Source organism: Podarcis erhardii (genome assembly GCF_964252035.2).
Source record: "Podarcis erhardii genome assembly, chromosome: 4".
Lineage (NCBI taxonomy): Eukaryota > Metazoa > Chordata > Lepidosauria > Squamata > Lacertidae > Podarcis > Podarcis erhardii.
Window position 1 is genome coordinate 105,598,795 of NC_138508.1, and position 18,149 is coordinate 105,616,943.

General features: G+C 47.4%; 1 protein-coding gene across 13 annotated transcripts in view; it reads right to left on the reverse strand.

Annotated features, from left to right (window-relative positions):
* Nucleotides 1–17,531, reverse strand: part of PCDH17 (protocadherin 17) — a 472,217-nt gene extending 454,686 nt beyond the window's left edge. For 8 of the 13 annotated variants that reach the window (XR_014155545.1, XM_081858029.1, XM_081858032.1 and 5 more), the window contains exon 1: nt 13,958–17,531. Coding sequence is in view for 12 of the 13 variants with exons in the window: in XM_081858029.1 (XP_081714155.1) it covers nt 13,958–16,558 (2,601 nt within the window). In the remaining variant the exon portion in view is untranslated. The remainder of the gene's footprint in view (nt 1–13,957) is intronic. The other 5 variants (XM_081858034.1, XM_081858028.1, XM_081858036.1 and 2 more) reach the window with 3 other exon arrangements.
* Between the last annotated feature and the right edge of the window lie 618 nt (nt 17,532–18,149).

Below are 18,149 nucleotides of genomic sequence, written 5' to 3' on the forward strand. Positions count from 1 at the left end.
CCTTTTGTTTTTAAATCCAATTGTCAATTATGTTCCAGTGGGGGGGTTGGGGGGGAGGGAGGTTAAAGTATATATCTACAAAGCAAGAGAAACTTTACAGCTTTGAAGACTTGCAATTGATTTTTAATGCACAGCTTCAGACACTACAAAGGCTGTTCTCCTCTGATAAAGACAGTAAACAAGAAATTGTCCTTTAAATGTTCCCTTTAATGTTTTTTTTCTTTAATTAAAAATCAATCAAAATTGTGCAGCAATTTTGTTTTTAAGTTCAAGGTTTCTGACAGAGTTTTGTTTTTGTTTTTGTTTTGCACAATGAGAAGCGCCCAAGGTTGTTGCAGAGGCTGATAAATTCAGGAGTTGCAACCCTGGATTGATAGTCTGGAATCCTGGGCTGTTTAAACTAAACTAGGCATGACTCAGGATGGAGCAGCCAAATTTGTTTATACACATGTCTACCCCATTCAAGTATAAAACAAGAAATAGATCGGGGGGGGGGGCTATCCAGAAGCAAGCTCCATGCACACCACCCCTGAATTTTTGGGGGTGGAAGGTGGGATATAACATATATATCATTGTGGCTGCCTGTTGCTTCTGCCGGTTTGACTCTTGTTATGGCCAGTCACTCTGGGGTCACTAGGGGCTTCCTGTGGAAGCACAGAAGGTTCCAGAAGGGAGCAAGCCGCCATGATGCCAAAGAGTTGCAGGAAGCACCAAGGAGACTGGGTGAAGCTGAAGGAAGGCCAAATGGTTGTTATTTGCCCTTTTTAGAATCACAGAATTGTAGAGTTGGAAGGGACCCCAAAGGTCATCTGGTCCAACCCCCTGCAATGTTGGACTCTTACAGTGAATGAACTTATTGTTGCCCTCAATTGAAAGAAATAAATGCCAAATTTGCACATAATTCTGCCTCTACAACAATATTATTCTCAGGATATGGCCTGGGCTCACTGGCCTGAGTCACCTACGGAGATAACTCGGGGTGCTCTCTCAGTTTATGCACCCCACCCCTTCTACTGGTGAAAGAGTTCCTTGTCGGAGGGGGGCAGGGGACAATTCCATTGTCGACATTTCCTTCCTTACATACTTGCTTACACAGTTGATATGAAACAGTGAAAAAACCTTTCCTCATCCTAGGACTTTCTATTTGTTTAAGCCTTAAATTAATATTTGATCGAAGCAGACTCTGAAATAATAAACTATATTGTTATCCCAGGATACCACAGAATGTGGTAACTCCACTGTGCAGAAGCACAAATGAACTTTAAAATCTTGTGCTTTTTTACTTGTGTTTTCTGTTTTCTGCTAATGGTAGACATTACTTTTTTATTTAAAAAAAGTGCAGTGCTGCATTTTATCACTGGAAGCAGTTATTTTTAATAGAAATGCACCAAACAATAGAAATAACTCATTATTTTTTAAAAAATTACTGAAACAAAATGATTTTTTAAAGTAACATCTAAATTATTTTAATGTATTCCATTCTTCTAATCAGACCAAAGCCTATTTATGTAGATTAGTTACATCTACAGTCTCAATTTATCCAACCTGTATTTATCCTTCGATCACAAAGCTTGTTAACTTAAATGGTCTTTTATTGTTATGATTCGTTTTCCCATAATTATGCAGTTTAACTGCCGGATTTTTTTCTGAATAAATATATGTAAACGCGCCAATCATATTCAGCCGTATTATGCTAGATGCTCAATGAACTGGAAGCAGCCATTTCAGTACAATAAAACTGCCTGGAAGTGTTCCAGGGCAGGGCCTGCAAATACCCGTAATCAACGCGTCAGAAGGACTAGAATGGGCAAAGGGAGGAAGGCTGGCACATGAATCTCAATAGATCGTCTGAAACATCGTCTGAAATTAATTTCGGGTGTCGATCACTCCAAGAGCAAAATGAAAATAATTTTTAGAGAACACAGATGCCTAATTTCTGCTGCACGGGCACGGCCTTTATCAACACATCTGAGTTCTTCAGTGCCGTGAAACAAGTTTCTTACACATCACCCATCTGCCACAAAGCCTTGGGATACTGACGGCTTTGAAGACTTACAAGACCACTTCCGTCCCCCTGAACCAAACCTTCCTGCATTCTCACTCTCCCACTGGCTTTCTGAAATCTTTGGGCTTGGGGGAGTGGGGAAAGCAACAGAAATCCATTTACCAGTATATCCCTCCCTCTTCCCCAGGCTAGATACCCCAGAACAGAGAAGGTGTCAAGCCCCTCTGTTAGTTTTCTGCCTTCTCTTTATGAAGCCACCTGAGCATGGCAGCTCAGGGTGTGACAAAGAAAGAGGGAAAGAGTTGAGCACAGTCCAGAACTGCAACCAATGAATTTAGCCAGCCAGAAGTCAATGATATTATCATTTCCAAATGGGGACAATGGCTAATGTGAGGTAATACATCTAATTCACTTGGAGGTGGGTTTTTGTTTGTTTTTTGGTCTATTCTCTTAGTACCTCAATTGACTATAGGGCAGACTGGGCCAATTAACAATAAAGCAGAAAGCTGAATATATTACATGTCTGAAAGCTAAAGGTAAAGGGACCCCTGACCATTAGGTCCACCTGTGACTGACTGTGGGGTTGCAGCGCTCATCTCGCTTTATTAGCCGAGGGAGCCGACGTACAGCTTCCAGGTCATGTGGCCAGCAGGACTCAGCCGCTTCTAGTGAACCAAAGCAACGCACGGAAACGCTGTTTACCTTCCCGCCGAAACGGTACCTATTTATCTACTTGCACTTTGACATGCTTTCAAACTGCTAGGTCGGCAGAAGCAGGGACCGAGAAATGGGAGCTCACCTCGTCATGGGGAATCGAACCGCTGACCTTCTGATCGGCAAGTCCTAGGCTCTGTGGTTTAACCCACAGCACCACCCACATCCCGTCTGAAAGCTACTAGGATATAAATCCATCTGTGCACCTTACCGATCTTATACATAACCTAGAAATTCTAGAATTCTTCCTCTGTACCTCCCACAGCCCCACAGGTATATTCCACCTGCAGCAGCACAGGGGAGCAAGCCAGGGGCTCCCCTCGGACCCTCTTCACTGCACCCAATGTGTATTTTTAATAATAATTATAAATGATTAAAGGTCTACACATTTAAATTAGCATGCAACTAGCCCCTGTTCGCAAGATTTGTGAACTTCTGTGTCACCCTAAGATATGATATAATGCAGGAGAACAACTCACAAGTAACTTGGATCATAGCTAGCTACATTGAGAAGCCTAAATCAATTCCTCTGTTTTCTGAAAAAGAAAGATCAGTGTAAGTTTTCCCCTTTAATTAAACAAGGCCAATGAAATACAGTACAGTAATGTTAATGAAAATGAGATTTAAAATCCAATCTTTTATGTGTCTACTCAGGAGCAAACTCCATCAAGTTCATTTGGACTTACTCTGCTGTATAAGTCTGCACCCTCAGAGGAGCAGCTGCCACAGAAGAGATTCAAGGCTCTTTCTGCAAACTATGTCAAAATTAGGGATGGGGAGAAATTTGATCAGTCCACATTTTAACTCAAACCTACCTCATTCACAATTCCCAAAACAATATGCAAACTGAAATGCAGGTGTACAAGAAGGATACAGTAGGGAGAAATGTACAAAAATGCATTGTATTAGGGGGGAATTCATGCAATAATGTGTATATTAGGAGAAATGTGCGCATGCACACACACACACACACACACACACATAGCATATAAATGCTCATACTGACTTAAAACAAAATATCTCCAGCTGATGCAAAATTAGATCAAATTCAATTTAAGACTGGAGAAGTGAGAAACTGAGAGAAACTAAAATCGACAGATTTCTCCATTCCTTGTCAAAATGTCACTCCTCATAAAAGCACCTCCTGTTCTACCAAGCCAAAGATTCATAGCTATGGATAGACCTCTCCTCCCACTAACAGTGGAAATGGGTCCATTTATATTAATTTGGACATCTCCTGCATATACTGAATCTAATTTAAGACTAGTTTCATTCTTAATTGACAGCGCCACACTCGTTATGGTGCCAACACAAGTCCCTCCCTGCCCCAGAGTATAGAGCCATGGGTGGCAACGACACGCCCTACCACGGGCTTCTCTTTCCAAAACTTACTAAAGCAAGAAGTGCTGGCGAGGGCTGACAGGCGTCAAATCCAACAATATCTAGGAGGCACTGCTTTGGCTACCAGGAAGCAGCCAGGGAAGCCAGGAACGGTGGGAACTACATTTTCTATGGTTCCTGTTGGCCCTGGTCACTGCTGCACACGCTGACAGCAGGGTGCAGGATCTGAAGCACCAGTGAAGAACCTCCAGCCCACCAGCCTAACTGGACATGACCCAGCAAAGAGCTAAATTGGGCCTGAGAGGACATTTCCCCCCAAACACATCCACCTGGCCCACACCAGACATCATACATGACATTATGTAGGGGCAAGTAAAGAAGATGAGGTGGCAAATAAATCACTGAGATGCTGATTGTTTCTTGGCAGATGGGGCTGTCAGAGAGCTCCACGGGGACCATCTGCACTGATGAGGTTCTCAGCACTTTGAAGTCCATTTGCAACTGCTTGTATTCAATCCTCTTGCAAACGAACAACAAAGGCACCCATCAGCTGATTGGCACTGAGAGCTATACCAGATCAAATAGCACACACTGGACAGATGCCCTGCACAAAGGCAAACCTAAGTTAGATGTTGCTAACCTAAAGCAAGAGCAGATCAATCCAAGGATCCTTCTTAGCACAGCTGACACCTTACATGGAGAAGTCAACCTATACAGAAAACTGTGGGTGCAAACGGATATGGATAGAATACCTACTGCAGCTAGATACAGTGGTACCTCGGGTTACATACGCTTCAGGTTACAGACGCTTCAGGTTACACACTCCGCTAACCCAGAAATAGTACCTCGGGTTAAGAACTTTGCTTCAGGATGAGAACAGAAATCGTGCTCCAGCGGCATGGCAGCAGCAGGAGGCCCCATTAGCTAAAGTGGTGCTTCAGGTTAAGAACAGTTTCAGGTTAAGAACGGACCTCCGGAACGAATTAAGTACTTAACCCGAGGGACCACTGTATTGCACTATCCAAAGTGTTTTCCCCACAGAGTCTGTCTAATTTTGTTTGTTTGTTTACTGAATTTATATACTGCCCTATATCCAGAAGCCTCAGGGCGGTTCACATAATTAAAATAAAAACAACAACCCAATACCCCCCCCCCCCACAAAATACAGATGAACCTGCATACCTGGATACGCAAAAGGAATGCATGCTGCCTAGGACTACAACAACCAGTTTCTTCCCATATTGCTGGTCAGCCACACATGCTGTTGTGCCTGAGTATGCCTGAGTATCTCTGGTGCTTGGAAATAGTTTTACTGAATAACATTTTCAGCCCACAGAACTGCTCTTTATCTAGAGAACACCAATAGTGTCACCGTGGATTTAATGAAGGTGCTTTCATTTCAAATGCATCATTAATCCTCCATTCTCACAAAAGCAGTATGTCCCTTCTTGGCTTCTTATCTTGTACTGTAGCTTCACTATCAATGTTGCAACAATCTCCCTCAAGCCATGGCAGCAATGAAACCCCTCCCAGCAATTGGTCGTGGTGCTGTGACACCTTGGAGGCTGCACATACATAACAGCTATGGGAAAATTGCTGAGTCTTGTTAAGGAGAAGGAAAAAGACAGGAGGACCTGCATGGATAGGTCAGGTAGCTAAGGAATGCAAATCATAAAGGAAGTAAGTTGAAGAATGAAGGGGTAAAGGCAAAAACATGTCTGAGAAAAACCACACTTAAGATCCAGAGAAGTGAGGCTGGATGGCACTGAAGAAGGATGGAGACAAGCAAGAGCTGGAGAAGCTTAGACACTGAGTTTCAGGATCCAATAATGTATTAGCTTGCCAAGAGTTGACAGTTGTGTAGAAGCTGGGATTCTGCCAGATCTGCCTTCTCATTGCAGCTACACTGTGACACTTGCAGTCCAAAGCAGGCTGTGGGAGCCAAGGGGAAGTAGGGTAGAGAACTGAATTGGACATCTTGATTTGAACGGACCATCTGTCATTCACTGCAAACTTCTAGTATGCATACTTTCAAAGTTCTCAAACTCTGAGGGTTCCTCGGTTAACACAATGGGAAAATCTATTGAAGCCTTCAGCACATAGTCCTCAGAGTCAATCTCCAGAACCAATTTTCCCCTCCAGGAAGGCTGGCTTTCCAATTCCCCATCTGCAAAGTACAAGGAAAGGGAAACTAAAGTGCAATCCCAACTGGGCTATTGTGGGCAGCCAAAATGGGTTCAGACTGAAGACCTGATGGAGAGGTCTGCTCTAATGGTTTCTAAAGCAACTGGTCAGGAAGCCAGGATAGGTGGTCTTTGAGAAAGAGTGAAGTGTTTTGGCTTGGCGAAGTGGGCTTTGTCATGGTGATCTACAACTTGTGCAAGCTGGGCTTAGCAGGCTTCATTTAGGGCTAGACATGTATATTAAATGCAAGATCACACTGAATGTACTGGTATTTTTGTGTGTTTTAAGCAGGAGCCATGGGGAGCCTCCTTCAGGACGGGGACTGAAGAGAGGGAGTTATTCTCCCCCCTCCCCCATAAAGCACAGCTTCCCACCCACAGCAAATAGCTGCTTCCTGATCATATCCTTACCCTTGTGGCTGATTTTTAAAATATACATTAAAAGGATCATTTATTTGACATAATTTATAGTTGCCCGCTTAAAATATACTGACAATTCTTTGTAAAGCATCTATTCCAGATCTGAGGCTTCTCAGTACAATTTCTGGATAGTGATGGACTTTGCTAAAAAAACAAGAAATCTCAAGTTCAAATCTTGTCTTTGACATAAAATCACTGGGTGGCTTAACACAGATCCCTGGCCTGGTTCAGACAATCACAACACAAAAACCACAGCTGAGGGGGTTGGGAATGAGCTGCGGAAAGGCTTGGATTCAGGTACTTCCTTTCCTCTCTGCTAGAGGAGCAGCTTAAAAGCTGCACATTGCACCCAAACTTAGGGAACTGTGGTTTCTTCTTACCAAAATTAGTTTAAACAAACCACAACCAGTGGGAGAGATGAAAAGCAGGGGCTCATTCCATCAGCTCTGCAAGAAAGACCAGCTCATCAGGCACTTCCTGCCCTTGAACGGTTTATATGGCAGCTGAGGTAGCATTTACAAATGTATACAGTCATTCTGAATGTTCTTTATATAGACTGTTTCTGAGAAGGTCTGACTATCGTATTTGGGTGAAATATTGTTTCAACGAACCCCTTCTGTTCTAGGAAGCCAGAACAAGGATTTTCACTAGCGCAGTGGAGCTTTCCCCCCTTTGCTCCCCCAAATCTACTCGGGGGGTTGCAACAACCCCCAAACAGCATGCGAGGGAATGAGAGGGGAGGATGATCCATCGGTGAGGCGGAAATGCAGGGGCTGACGGAACAATCTCCTTGCCGCTACACCGAATTCCACTTGTATTAATTGGTCCCATGCAGTCTTCATAGTAATTACAACAAAATGGAGGTACTATGCAATCCTCCTAAGCATGCATACTGAAAGAGGGGATATCTGTGGTCCTCCAGCTGCCACCAGCCCCAAGCAGAATAGCACAATTCTTGCACTGAATATGGAAGTCACATTAAAACATCTGGGCCTGACTTCTGAGGAAACCTCCTTCACCACATGCTGCCTGAGTTCTGGGACACAGGCCCTCATTATTTATTTTTCAAAACAGGACTATCAGCCAGAGATCCAGGCAGCTAGTGAATTTCATTAACTCCTGTTACCTGAAAATTGCTACACACATGAAGGCTGAAAACAAAATTAAGAAGTATGTGGCAAATTTGGTAGTAGATTTTTCAGTGTGTAACATAAACACAGCATCTTAAAAAAGAAGAATTCTCCCCCTTTCCTGTTGCTGTGTCCTCAGGCTCTATTAAGCCTTCTCAGAACAGACACACTGAAGTTTCTAACAGCAAGCTATGCAACAATAGCACATATAGATGAACAGCATGAACACAGCTTATGGGTTTTTTCTTCCCCCCCGAAGTCTCTTCTCTTCTCAGATGCTACTAGGGACACCTGGTGATGAGGTTGCATTGGGATTTGACAGTAATCTGTCAGCACATCGTAAACATCAGGTGCCTGGAAGTATTATGAACGATCTGTACTTTATCTAAAAATGTTACAGGACTGCCTACCACAGCAAACCGTGGCGATTCTCAGCTTGAGAGTTTCTTGCAAAATGGCCTTTTTTGTTGCCACTGCTCAATAAAAATCTGCAGCCGTGGTTCTCTTATTCTGTCTCCACTCTTGCTATATTTACAAATCTCTCCGCACCAGATCACAAGTACAATCGTAAATATTCTCTATGATCATCAGCACGACTTGCATATGTAGATAGTTTTCAATGCTGCTGTCATGTCACTTTAAAGAACCTATATCTGCTGCTTTCCCTTTATCCATCAACTCTTTCATCTTTCTGAAAATGTAGAGAAAAAGAAAGAGTGGCTTGTTTGCCAGAAGTAAAAAAACACACCCCAAAAACAAGCCTTTTGTGTGTGACTGTTAGCATGAAATTACTGCACTTATCCACACAAGTTTTCTTCTTCTGGTTTTACATGCAAGGATGTTTATATCTGAAAGAAACAGAACAAATCCCTGTTTGCCTTACTTAAGTGACTTGGGTCTGTATAAGAACTTAAGAACTGTCCAGCAGGTTCAGATGAAGGTTACAAACAGGAAACAACAGGGCGGGGGGAATCAGTTATAATTAGCCATGTAATGAGAAAAGCTTACACATAATATGCCTTCTGGATTTTATTTTTTGAGTATTCATCAAGCCCTGCACATCCAACTGGGAGAGGGCCTAAAGGATGTAAGGAGTCCGGCGGTCCTGAAGGACCCAAGTTGTTAAGGGTTTTGTAGAATAATGCAAGAACCCTGAACTTGGGGAAGTCACTCTCTCCCCAGCCTCCTCAGCCCAGAGTAACCTCACAATAATAGTACGTAATACTACACATCCAAAATAAGGGTGAGTTGAAGCTCTACTTTTTCTCCCATGCAATCCCCTCTGGATTACCTGAACATGAAAACCAGCCACCATGGATCATTCCCTCTTAGAGCCAGTTCCCTAACCAAGAAAGGTTCACCCTTGCTAGTATTTCTGTTTCTGTGGGAGCTTGTTCTAAACGGGTTGGAAATGGATCAGAACTCCTCGCTCCTGCAATTGCCATGTTGTGCTGCCTTTTAGATTTCATGATTTATAACACAGTAACTGTTCCAGATGCATAGTATTACAAAATGTAGTCTGTTCTGCAATCATGCAAAAAGGAAATAAACACCCAGAGAGTTTTACTAGTAGATCTTTGGGGTGGGGAGGGGGGTTAACAGTTTGTTCTGAAGACTAAAAAGCATGGAGATTTAAAGAGTTCACAGTTACAAATGTATGGGGGTAAGGGATTGGGGTTCCCTTTTTAAAACACATCCCAAAAAACATTTGAACTATTTTAGCACTTTGGCTGTTGTGGTTCCTACTAAAATTTGAATTTGAGGTATCTACATCAGGTGCACTGATAACTTTCTACACTTGGATTATTTGCCACTGTGAAAAGAAAAAGACACAGAAATCCAACACATCAGTTACTTTTCCTTGTGCAGGGAGATTTTTATTTTTCCCCATGGGAAAGAATTCAAACATGAGATTCCTCCACCTGCAGCCTGATGTGATATAGTCCCAGAAAAGCTGTACCGTACCATATGACTGCGACACTTGTGTAGGAAAGGTGAAGAGCCAGCTAATAACGCAGTCGCTTCCTTTTAAAGCCCATGTTATTTGAGGGAAAGAGTATTATTTCACGCTAGCGCCAGCATCTTGAGGCATCCTGGCCTGCTGAGACTATGTGGGTCGAGATTCGCATTCATTTCTGAGGAAGTATTTTTATTTAACTCCCTTAACCTGGGTTTCTAGCACTGGTCCATCTGTACCATTGCATGAAATGGAGCAATTCAACGAGCCTTTCCCTATCCTAGCATTTTCAAGCCAAAAATGGAGGAAAGTGACATTTCTGCCTGAGAAAAGACAGGAGAAGCTTCACAGGAGGTATTTAAGCAGGGGCTGGATGGCCAACTGCAGCTCCCACACAGAACAGGAGGCTGGAGCAGAAGCTCTAAGATTCTGTCCTAAGCTCCAGGATGGAGGTTTCCATTACTAGCTGCAGATTGGAAGTAGCTCCTCAACTTGTACCCAAGGAGCCTCATACCCACAACCCACAGAAATCAGTCACCTACCACTTGATTCAAATATCTTTTTCGAGAACATGTAACGCCAGGGGCACTATTACTTATGGCCTAAACCTTGGAGCCCCTGATTTTCCCAGGTGGAAAAAAAGGAGGGAAAATTTAGTCTGCTGACTCCATAATCCCCTCTGCCACACCATGTTACAGATCCTGCAGTTAGTTCCCATCCATGGTTAGCATTTTATTACATATATACAGAAACCACAGAACACCTTTTTAAGGGAGGAAATTCCTCTTTCAGTTTTATATAAATCTCAGGACAAAAAGATATTATGCAGTATTACAATGTAAAAAAGGAAAACAAGTCATGTTTGCCAACTGGGATTTTACACTACATTAAAATCTTTAATGATTCAGCACTATCAATGCATGTGTTATTTGCTCTAGATGGATAATTACATGGTTTTAGCAAAATATAATTCTCTAAGATTTAAGTAACTATTACACTAGATAAAAATGGTTTTGGAGAGGGTGGGTTTTAGAGGGCTTGGTATTCTAATTACTCCATTTTACATTTTTAAGACAGACATGATCTAGACAAATGCCACTAGGAAAAAAAATATCCATTTTAAATGCATGAATTATAAATCAAATTACCTTCCGTTCTGCCCTAACCTGATATTCTTCCTCCAAGTGTCACTTTTTGTTAAAATCAATTTCAAATTTTGAGTATTGCTCAGCTCACCTAATTGATAGCAACACACATTCATGATAAGCATAAAATGAAATTGTTTCTGTAATACAACTCAATAGTGGGAATTGAAGAATCGTTCACAGTGACCTTGCAAGGGGGTTTGCAGTTATTAAAAGACATAACTCTGCTGGATCAGTGACTGCAGTATTTGGGTCTAAGGCTTGCCAGATAGCAGCACCCCAGCCTCAGCAGAGCAATTGGAGATTAGTCCATCACAATGACGTACCAGGGAAGTGTGGATGGCAACCTATTATATGGGCGGGGGGGGGCATGCTGGAGGCCCACAGGATTCCTTTTGGTGGAGACAGCTTCTGCTCTCCCCTCAACATTGGTTCCAAGAGCCGCACTCCCCACCCCCAGAAATGAGCAACAGCCTATTCACCTACATAGGAACTTGAAACATGAGCCATTCAGCGAGACCATTCGAGTGGGAGTTCAAAATGTGTATGGGCACATTTTGTGTTCTGTTTCTTGGTGACACTGGAGTGTGACGAAGTGTAACTTGCAGCAGGACAGAATGTAGGGGAGTGGCCTTCTGAAGCCCAATTCCACACATGTTTACTCAGAAATAAATCCCCTTAATGTCAATGGATCTTACTCCACGTATATTTGCATAGGATTGCTGCGAGCGGCAGAAAGACAAAAAAGAGCAGCAACCTTAAGTATATGAAATCATGCAGAAATGAAAATCTCAAACCCATTATAATTTCTTTTCAGTGCACCAAGAGCAAGAGAGCAACTTTCCCCATTAAGCCTGGAACATAAATGAGTCTCTGTCACTTCTGATACACTTAGATCATTCCCCTGTGACTCAGAACAGCATATTAGAAGCAACCCGGGACAAAACATACGACACTGGCAATGTGTTTAGCAGCCATTATCCAGAGCCTGCACAAGGTTGTTTTGTCATAGGCAAACATCATTCCACAACTACCACTATTTGTACACAGAAGAAAGCAACCCCAGGTCAAGTCCTGTTCCATAGGGCTTAGACCCAATCTACTCATCATGCAGAATAAATGAAGGGGGGGAACTTTGAAATGTACCGCTTCAAAGTTTAGATGAGAGTAGGTCATGCTTTTTATGCTCCCTGCATGTAATAGACCAGGACATCAACAAGAGCTGAATCCCAATGTATATAGTATTTTACTACCATGCAGAGACCTTGCATAAAACAGTGTTTGAAAAAATATGACACACCCCCACCTGCAAACCGAAGTGGAACAATCTAGAATGCAACAACTTCATTCTGAATTAGGTGCAGATTGAGACACACCCCAGTGAAGTCCTCAGGTTTCAGCAAAACTGAGCTTAAAGGTAAGCCTTCTGGTCCAGGCTATTGAGATGCCATCTATAGCCCACTGGCTCGACAACAGCCCTCTCAAATAAGAAGGGCATGATTTGGAAATACTGAGACCCTGGGAGATGACTTCCATAGAATCATTATTCCAAACCAATTATCTTCCTCCTTGAAGAAAATAATTTCCTTCTCTGAATTAAAACCAATAACCAATGCACAACATTCCACCCTCGTTTGCAAATAAAGAGATGAGTGGCATGCAACCCACCCCAAGATGACCATGTTTAAATTAGTCATTACAGGTAGATAGTTGTGCATGTGCTTCAGTCTCTACTAGACTTTAAAAGTAATTAATTTTGGCTGGATCATTGCCATTCCACAAACATCTGCCATCAGTTTCAGGTAAAAGCATAATGTAGCCCCACATGTACTTGCACCATAAAAAGTAAACCATTTCAGAGCAGATTTACACATACATGTACGCTACTAGACAGTTCAGCGGTGCAACCCTTGATAAATGCTGGCTGAATGGATGAACTGACTCCACTGAAAAGCACTATAGTCAAGAGAATGTACAATATTAAAATGTTATCCATTGTATTCAAACTCTGATGGTCCATTCATACATGCAAGTCACCATTTGATTTGCTGCCATCAAATGAGAAGCACGCATGCCTGCAGGGTCAGCCCGAAGTCCTTGGCTACAAGGCAAAAATCAAAATGTCGATTCATGCCAAGAATAAATATTGTGCTTTCACTTCCTTTTTATTTATTTGTTTATATATTTGAATCCCATGAAGTGGAGCTAAACATATAAATTAAACATATACGCGGCTAAACATATATTCTCAATCCAGTTGAAGTTAAGCACAATCTGAGCCAATGGGGGGCGGGGGCGGGTAACGGCACGTGGCTAAAACATTTTCTGTGGGATTTCAAAGTGTTTAACTTTCATCAGATAGTAGCAATCTAGCAAATCTCACTGCAGAATTTATGTCTCTTTTAACTGCTTAGTTCTTTTGGTCATGAAGAAAAAGTGGCAAGGGCACACAGTACTCTTATGTCAAAAATTAATATTATGTGTACAGTATATCTCTGTGTACAGATATATTTAATAGGACATTCTAAACATGAAAACATACATTTGCAAACAGAATTCACCTTGACATACACGAATGGAGAGCTACATACACTGCATCTGCAAATTTCCTCACATCAAACCCCATATATGTAGATATATTTTTTATTAAACTGAACAATATCTACCATCTCCACTTAGCAGCGAGGGATGGGCCTACCCATTTTCCCTGGGAATATTACAGTGAAACCTCAGACAAAGCCCCTCTGCTGGCCAATTTCCAGTTCTGAGAAACCTGATCAAACATAGTGGTTCTTAGGTGTAAATGTGCACCAGTTTCACAGTACCGTAATGCTTCATTGGTGTGCCATTTTTTTTTTTTTTTATTTTGCTGACCTAACTTCCAATCAACCTGCTACCAATGAACTGAAACAAGAATCAGGCCCAAATGCAGGCAGGTTTTTGAACCCTGAGCCAACCCATCTTGGGGGATGCCTGGAGAGAGGCCTCAGCAGGTTTCACTGCAGACCTAAAATGCAACTGGGCAGTGAGGGAGTTTCGGGTGATTTCTAAAAGTCTCCTACCTGAATTATGGACATCCGGCTCGGGGGAGCCTCACTGACGTTAGTCCCTTGCCCTGTGAAGCTGGTGTGGCACCCCACATGCCCCTGTGGCACAGTCAGGTTGTTGGAGGCAGGTTTCAGGTACATCACCTCCGACCTGGGCGAGCTCAGGGGCAGCCGGGTCTGGTAGTCAAAGTACATGGGGGACGTGGCCAAGGAGGGGCTGCTGACCACGTTCATGACATTGAGGGGCCCCCGGCTGTCCTCCCCTTCACTGGGCACGAGCATAATGTCGTTCTTGCTAATCTTCTTCTTCTTGCCCTTGCTCCCGCCGCTGCCTCCTCCCCCACCTCCGCCACCACCCCCTCCACCCAGCTGGGGGTGGCTGTACTCAGCAATGCGGCAGTTGTAGGTGCGGATCTCCTTGTTCTCCCGCTTGCACTTCACGGCAATGGTGATCATGGCAGCCAAGAGGATGATGGAAACGGTGCTCAGGGTGACGATCAGAGGCAGGGACAGGTCCCAGTGGGGTCGCCTGTGCTGCTCGCCATTCACCTGGGGCTCACCTGCTTCAGGCAGAGGTCCAGCCAAGGCCCGCACAATCAGCTTGGCCACTGCGGAAAGGCTCGGCTTTCCGTGGTCACTGACCTTGACCACCAGCTCAGCCACAGGGCTCAGCTCTTCCCAGTAAGGGTGCAGTGTGCGGATCTCCCCACTGGTTGGGTCCATCTCAAAGAGGTGCTCTTCATTGCCTTCCACAATCTCGTAGGTGAGGCGCCCACTTTCCCCAAAATCGCTGTCCATGGCACGGACAGTGCCCACGGGATACCCAACGCCAGCGTTCCGCGGGACCTGGAGCTCGGCGGTGTCATTGATGAGGGCTGGCACGACAATGAGAGGAGCGTTGTCGTTGACATCGAGGACAGTGACGCGGACGGTGGCGTTGCTCTCTCGGTGGGGGGAGCCAGAGTCTTTGGCCAACACATGGAACTCAAAGTGCTTGGTCTGCTCGTAGTTGAAGCTACGCAAGGCATAGATGGCGCCATTGGTGGGGTTGACGGAGACATAGGTGTAGATGGAGACGTCACCCACGTGCCCTGGCAGGATGGAGTAGGACACTGTGCCGTTCTGCCCCAGGTCTGGGTCCTTGGCCAGCACAGAGCCCAGGTACTCCCCGGGGATGTTGTTCTCAGGGACCTGCAGCACGTAGAGGCTCTTACTGAAGCGGGGAGGGTTGTCATTCTCGTCCAGGATCCTGACAGAGAAGGATTTGGTGGAGTTGAGTGGAGGGCTGCCCCCGTCTCTAGCCAGGATGGTGACATTGTACTCGTCCTGCACTTCCCTGTCCAAAGGCCGGTCTGTCACCACGGTGTACAAGTTGTCATAGTTCTCCTCCAGGGTGAAGGGCACGGCCCCGTCCCCGCCGCTGCCATCCCCTTGCACCCGGCACTGCAGCTGCCCGTTTTTGCCCGAGTCACGATCCGTCACTCTCACCAGGGCGATAACGGTGCCGGGAGGAGCCGCCTCGCTCAGCGCCCCTTGGCGCACCGAGACGAAGCCGATGGTGGGCGCGTTGTCGTTGCGGTCGACGAGGCGCACGGTGACTTTGCAGTGGGCCGGGATGGGGTTGGGCCCCAGGTCGCGCGCCTGCACGTCGATCTCAACGAGGCCGCCCTCCTCGTAGTCCAGGTTGCCCTTGACGCGGATCAGGCCCGTCTGCGGGTCGATGCTGAAGAGCTCGCGGACCCGCTCGGGCGCGTAGCCGCTGAACGAGTAGAGCACCTCGCCGTTGGTGCCCTCGTCGGCGTCGGTGGCGTTGAGGTCGATGACGGCCGTGCCCAGCGGCGCGTTTTCGGGCAGCTCCACCACGTAGGAGGCGGCCTCGAAGACGGGGCTGTTGTCGTTGGAGTCGATGAGGCGCACGTTGAGCTGCACGGTGCCCGAGCGCGGAGGGTCGCCGCCGTCGAGCGCCGTCAGCACGAGCGTGTGGTGGCTCTGCTCCTCGCGGTCGAGCGGCTTCTGCACCACCAGCTCGGGGAACTTGGTGCCGTCGCCGCGGGCCTTGACGTCGAGCGAGAAGAGGCCGTAGTCGTCGCGGGTGAGCACGTAGGTGCGCAGCCCGTTCTCGCCGGCGTCCGGGTCGTGGGCGCTGGCCAGCGGGAAGCGGGTGCCCGGCGCCGCGTTCTCGGAGATGTCCAGGTCTACCTGGTCCGACGGGAAGGCGGGCGCGTTGTCGTTTAGGTCCTGGATCTCCACCTTGATCATGCAGATCTCCTGGTCGTTGGCGAAAACCTCGAGCGACAGCTGACACTTGGCGCTCCGCCGGCACAGCGCCTCGCGGTCCAGGCGCTGCTTGGTGTACAGCAAGCCGCTCTCGCCGTCCACGTCCAGCAGGTGCGGCGCCGAGTTCTCCAGCACGCGGAAGGTGGACTTGGCGCCGCGGGCGCGCTCCAGGGACGGCAACCCGCCGCCCGCGCCGGGCTGCAGCCGGGCATCGCGGCCGATGTTGCCGATCACCGTGCCGGCGCCCTGCTCCTCGGGCACCGAGTAGTTCAGGTTCTTGAGCGTCAGGGCAGGCAGAGCCCAGCACAGCAGCAGGCAGCAGGCCGAAAGGGGCCACATCCCCGGGCGCGCCCACCAAGCCCCCCGACGAGGCCGCCCGCTCTGCCGTCGCTCCCCGCGGTCGGGAGTCGCGCCCGCCGCCTCGCTGCGCCCCGGCTCGCCGCCGCCGCCGCCGCCGCCGCGCTCAAGTTCCAGGACCTGTTGCTCGCCAAGATCCGCGCAGACCCGCCAGCCCCACCATGGAGGCAGCGCGCGGGCGGGCGAGTCCCCCTTGCTGCGTCCAACTTCGGGGTGCGGGGCGCGAGCGGGCCGGAGAGAATAATTCAGAACCACGCAGCTTCTTTTCTGGACCCGAAGCAGAAATCTCCTCAAATGCAGGGACTTGAGGGCGAGAGTGCGCGCGTGTTCTCACGGAAGCGCTTCCTCGCTCCAAGGCGCCTGGCCCAGAAGCGCAGCCCCGCCAGCGCGGCCAGGGAGGGGCGAGCAGCAGCCGCCGGGCGGGGAGGGGGCCGCAGTCGCTCGGCCAAGACTTGCGGGGGGGGGGGCGGCGGGGAAGCGACGCCTGACGGCTCCGGCTGCCGGGTTTCCTCAGCGAGCCTCTTGCTGCAGACGCCGATGAAATCTCGCCGGCTGTGCTGCTGCCGAGCGCCGCATCTCTCCGGCTGGACCCGCCGCCCGCTTGGCCGCCTCCTGCGGCGCCAGAAATAATGTTCTCAATGGGAGGGGAGGCAAAGCGCGGTGTCCAGAAGCCCCCCGAAAGAGCCGGGTATCTGCAGGTTTGTAGGTCCTACACACCAGATCCTCCTCCTCCGGGAGGAAGGGGGAGAGAGAGATGATTCAGAGCCCGACAGAGCCGCTCCTCCTCCGGATTTGCAGTGGGTCTCTCGGCAAAACGAGACGGGGAGGGGGGTCAGTTAAAAAAAGAAAAATCAGCCGCCGGCCCCGTCAGAGGCACGCCGGGGTTGCTGCGCCTGGGAGATCGGGAGGAGCCGCCGCCGCTGCTGCTCGTGGCGCCGCCGCCGCCGCCACCGCGCCGAGCCCCTCGCCCGCCTGCCCGCCCGCCCGCCTCTCGCTGCTGCCTCTGTGCGTGTCTGCGAGAGCTCTGCACTTTCCTCGCTGCAGTTTAATTTCAGTTTGCCTGCCTCGCTCTCTGTCTTGGCCGTCAAGAGGAAATCAACAGGCAACTCATGGCTGGGCGCAGAGAATGGAAGGGGGGAGGGGGGAAGCGAGAGGGGGGCGCTGTGTGTGTGTGTGTGTGTGTGTGAGAGAGAGAGAGAGAGAGAGAGAGAGAGAGAGAGAGAGACGCGCACACGAAGTCTCTCCCTAAAAGGGGAAACAGCCTTTGCATTCACGAGGCAGCGCCTTCAATCGCCCCTCTTTTCTTCCTCGCGCCTCCATCTCCTCCCCACCGCAAATGCCACTTTTGTCCTCTTCACCGAGTAGAGCTCACAGAAGCTTGGCTAAAAAAAATATTTTCGAATCCTTTTATTTAAAAAAAAAATGCTCTCAGAAACTGGGAGGGAAAATCATGAGGCTGCAGCAGCCAGCAGCTTCGGTTCATTTTCACAAGCTTTTTAAAGAAATACGTGTCTGTGGAGAAACAGCAAAATGGGAAGAGATTTTTAAGGGGGGTGGAGTTGGCTGGCGGGAG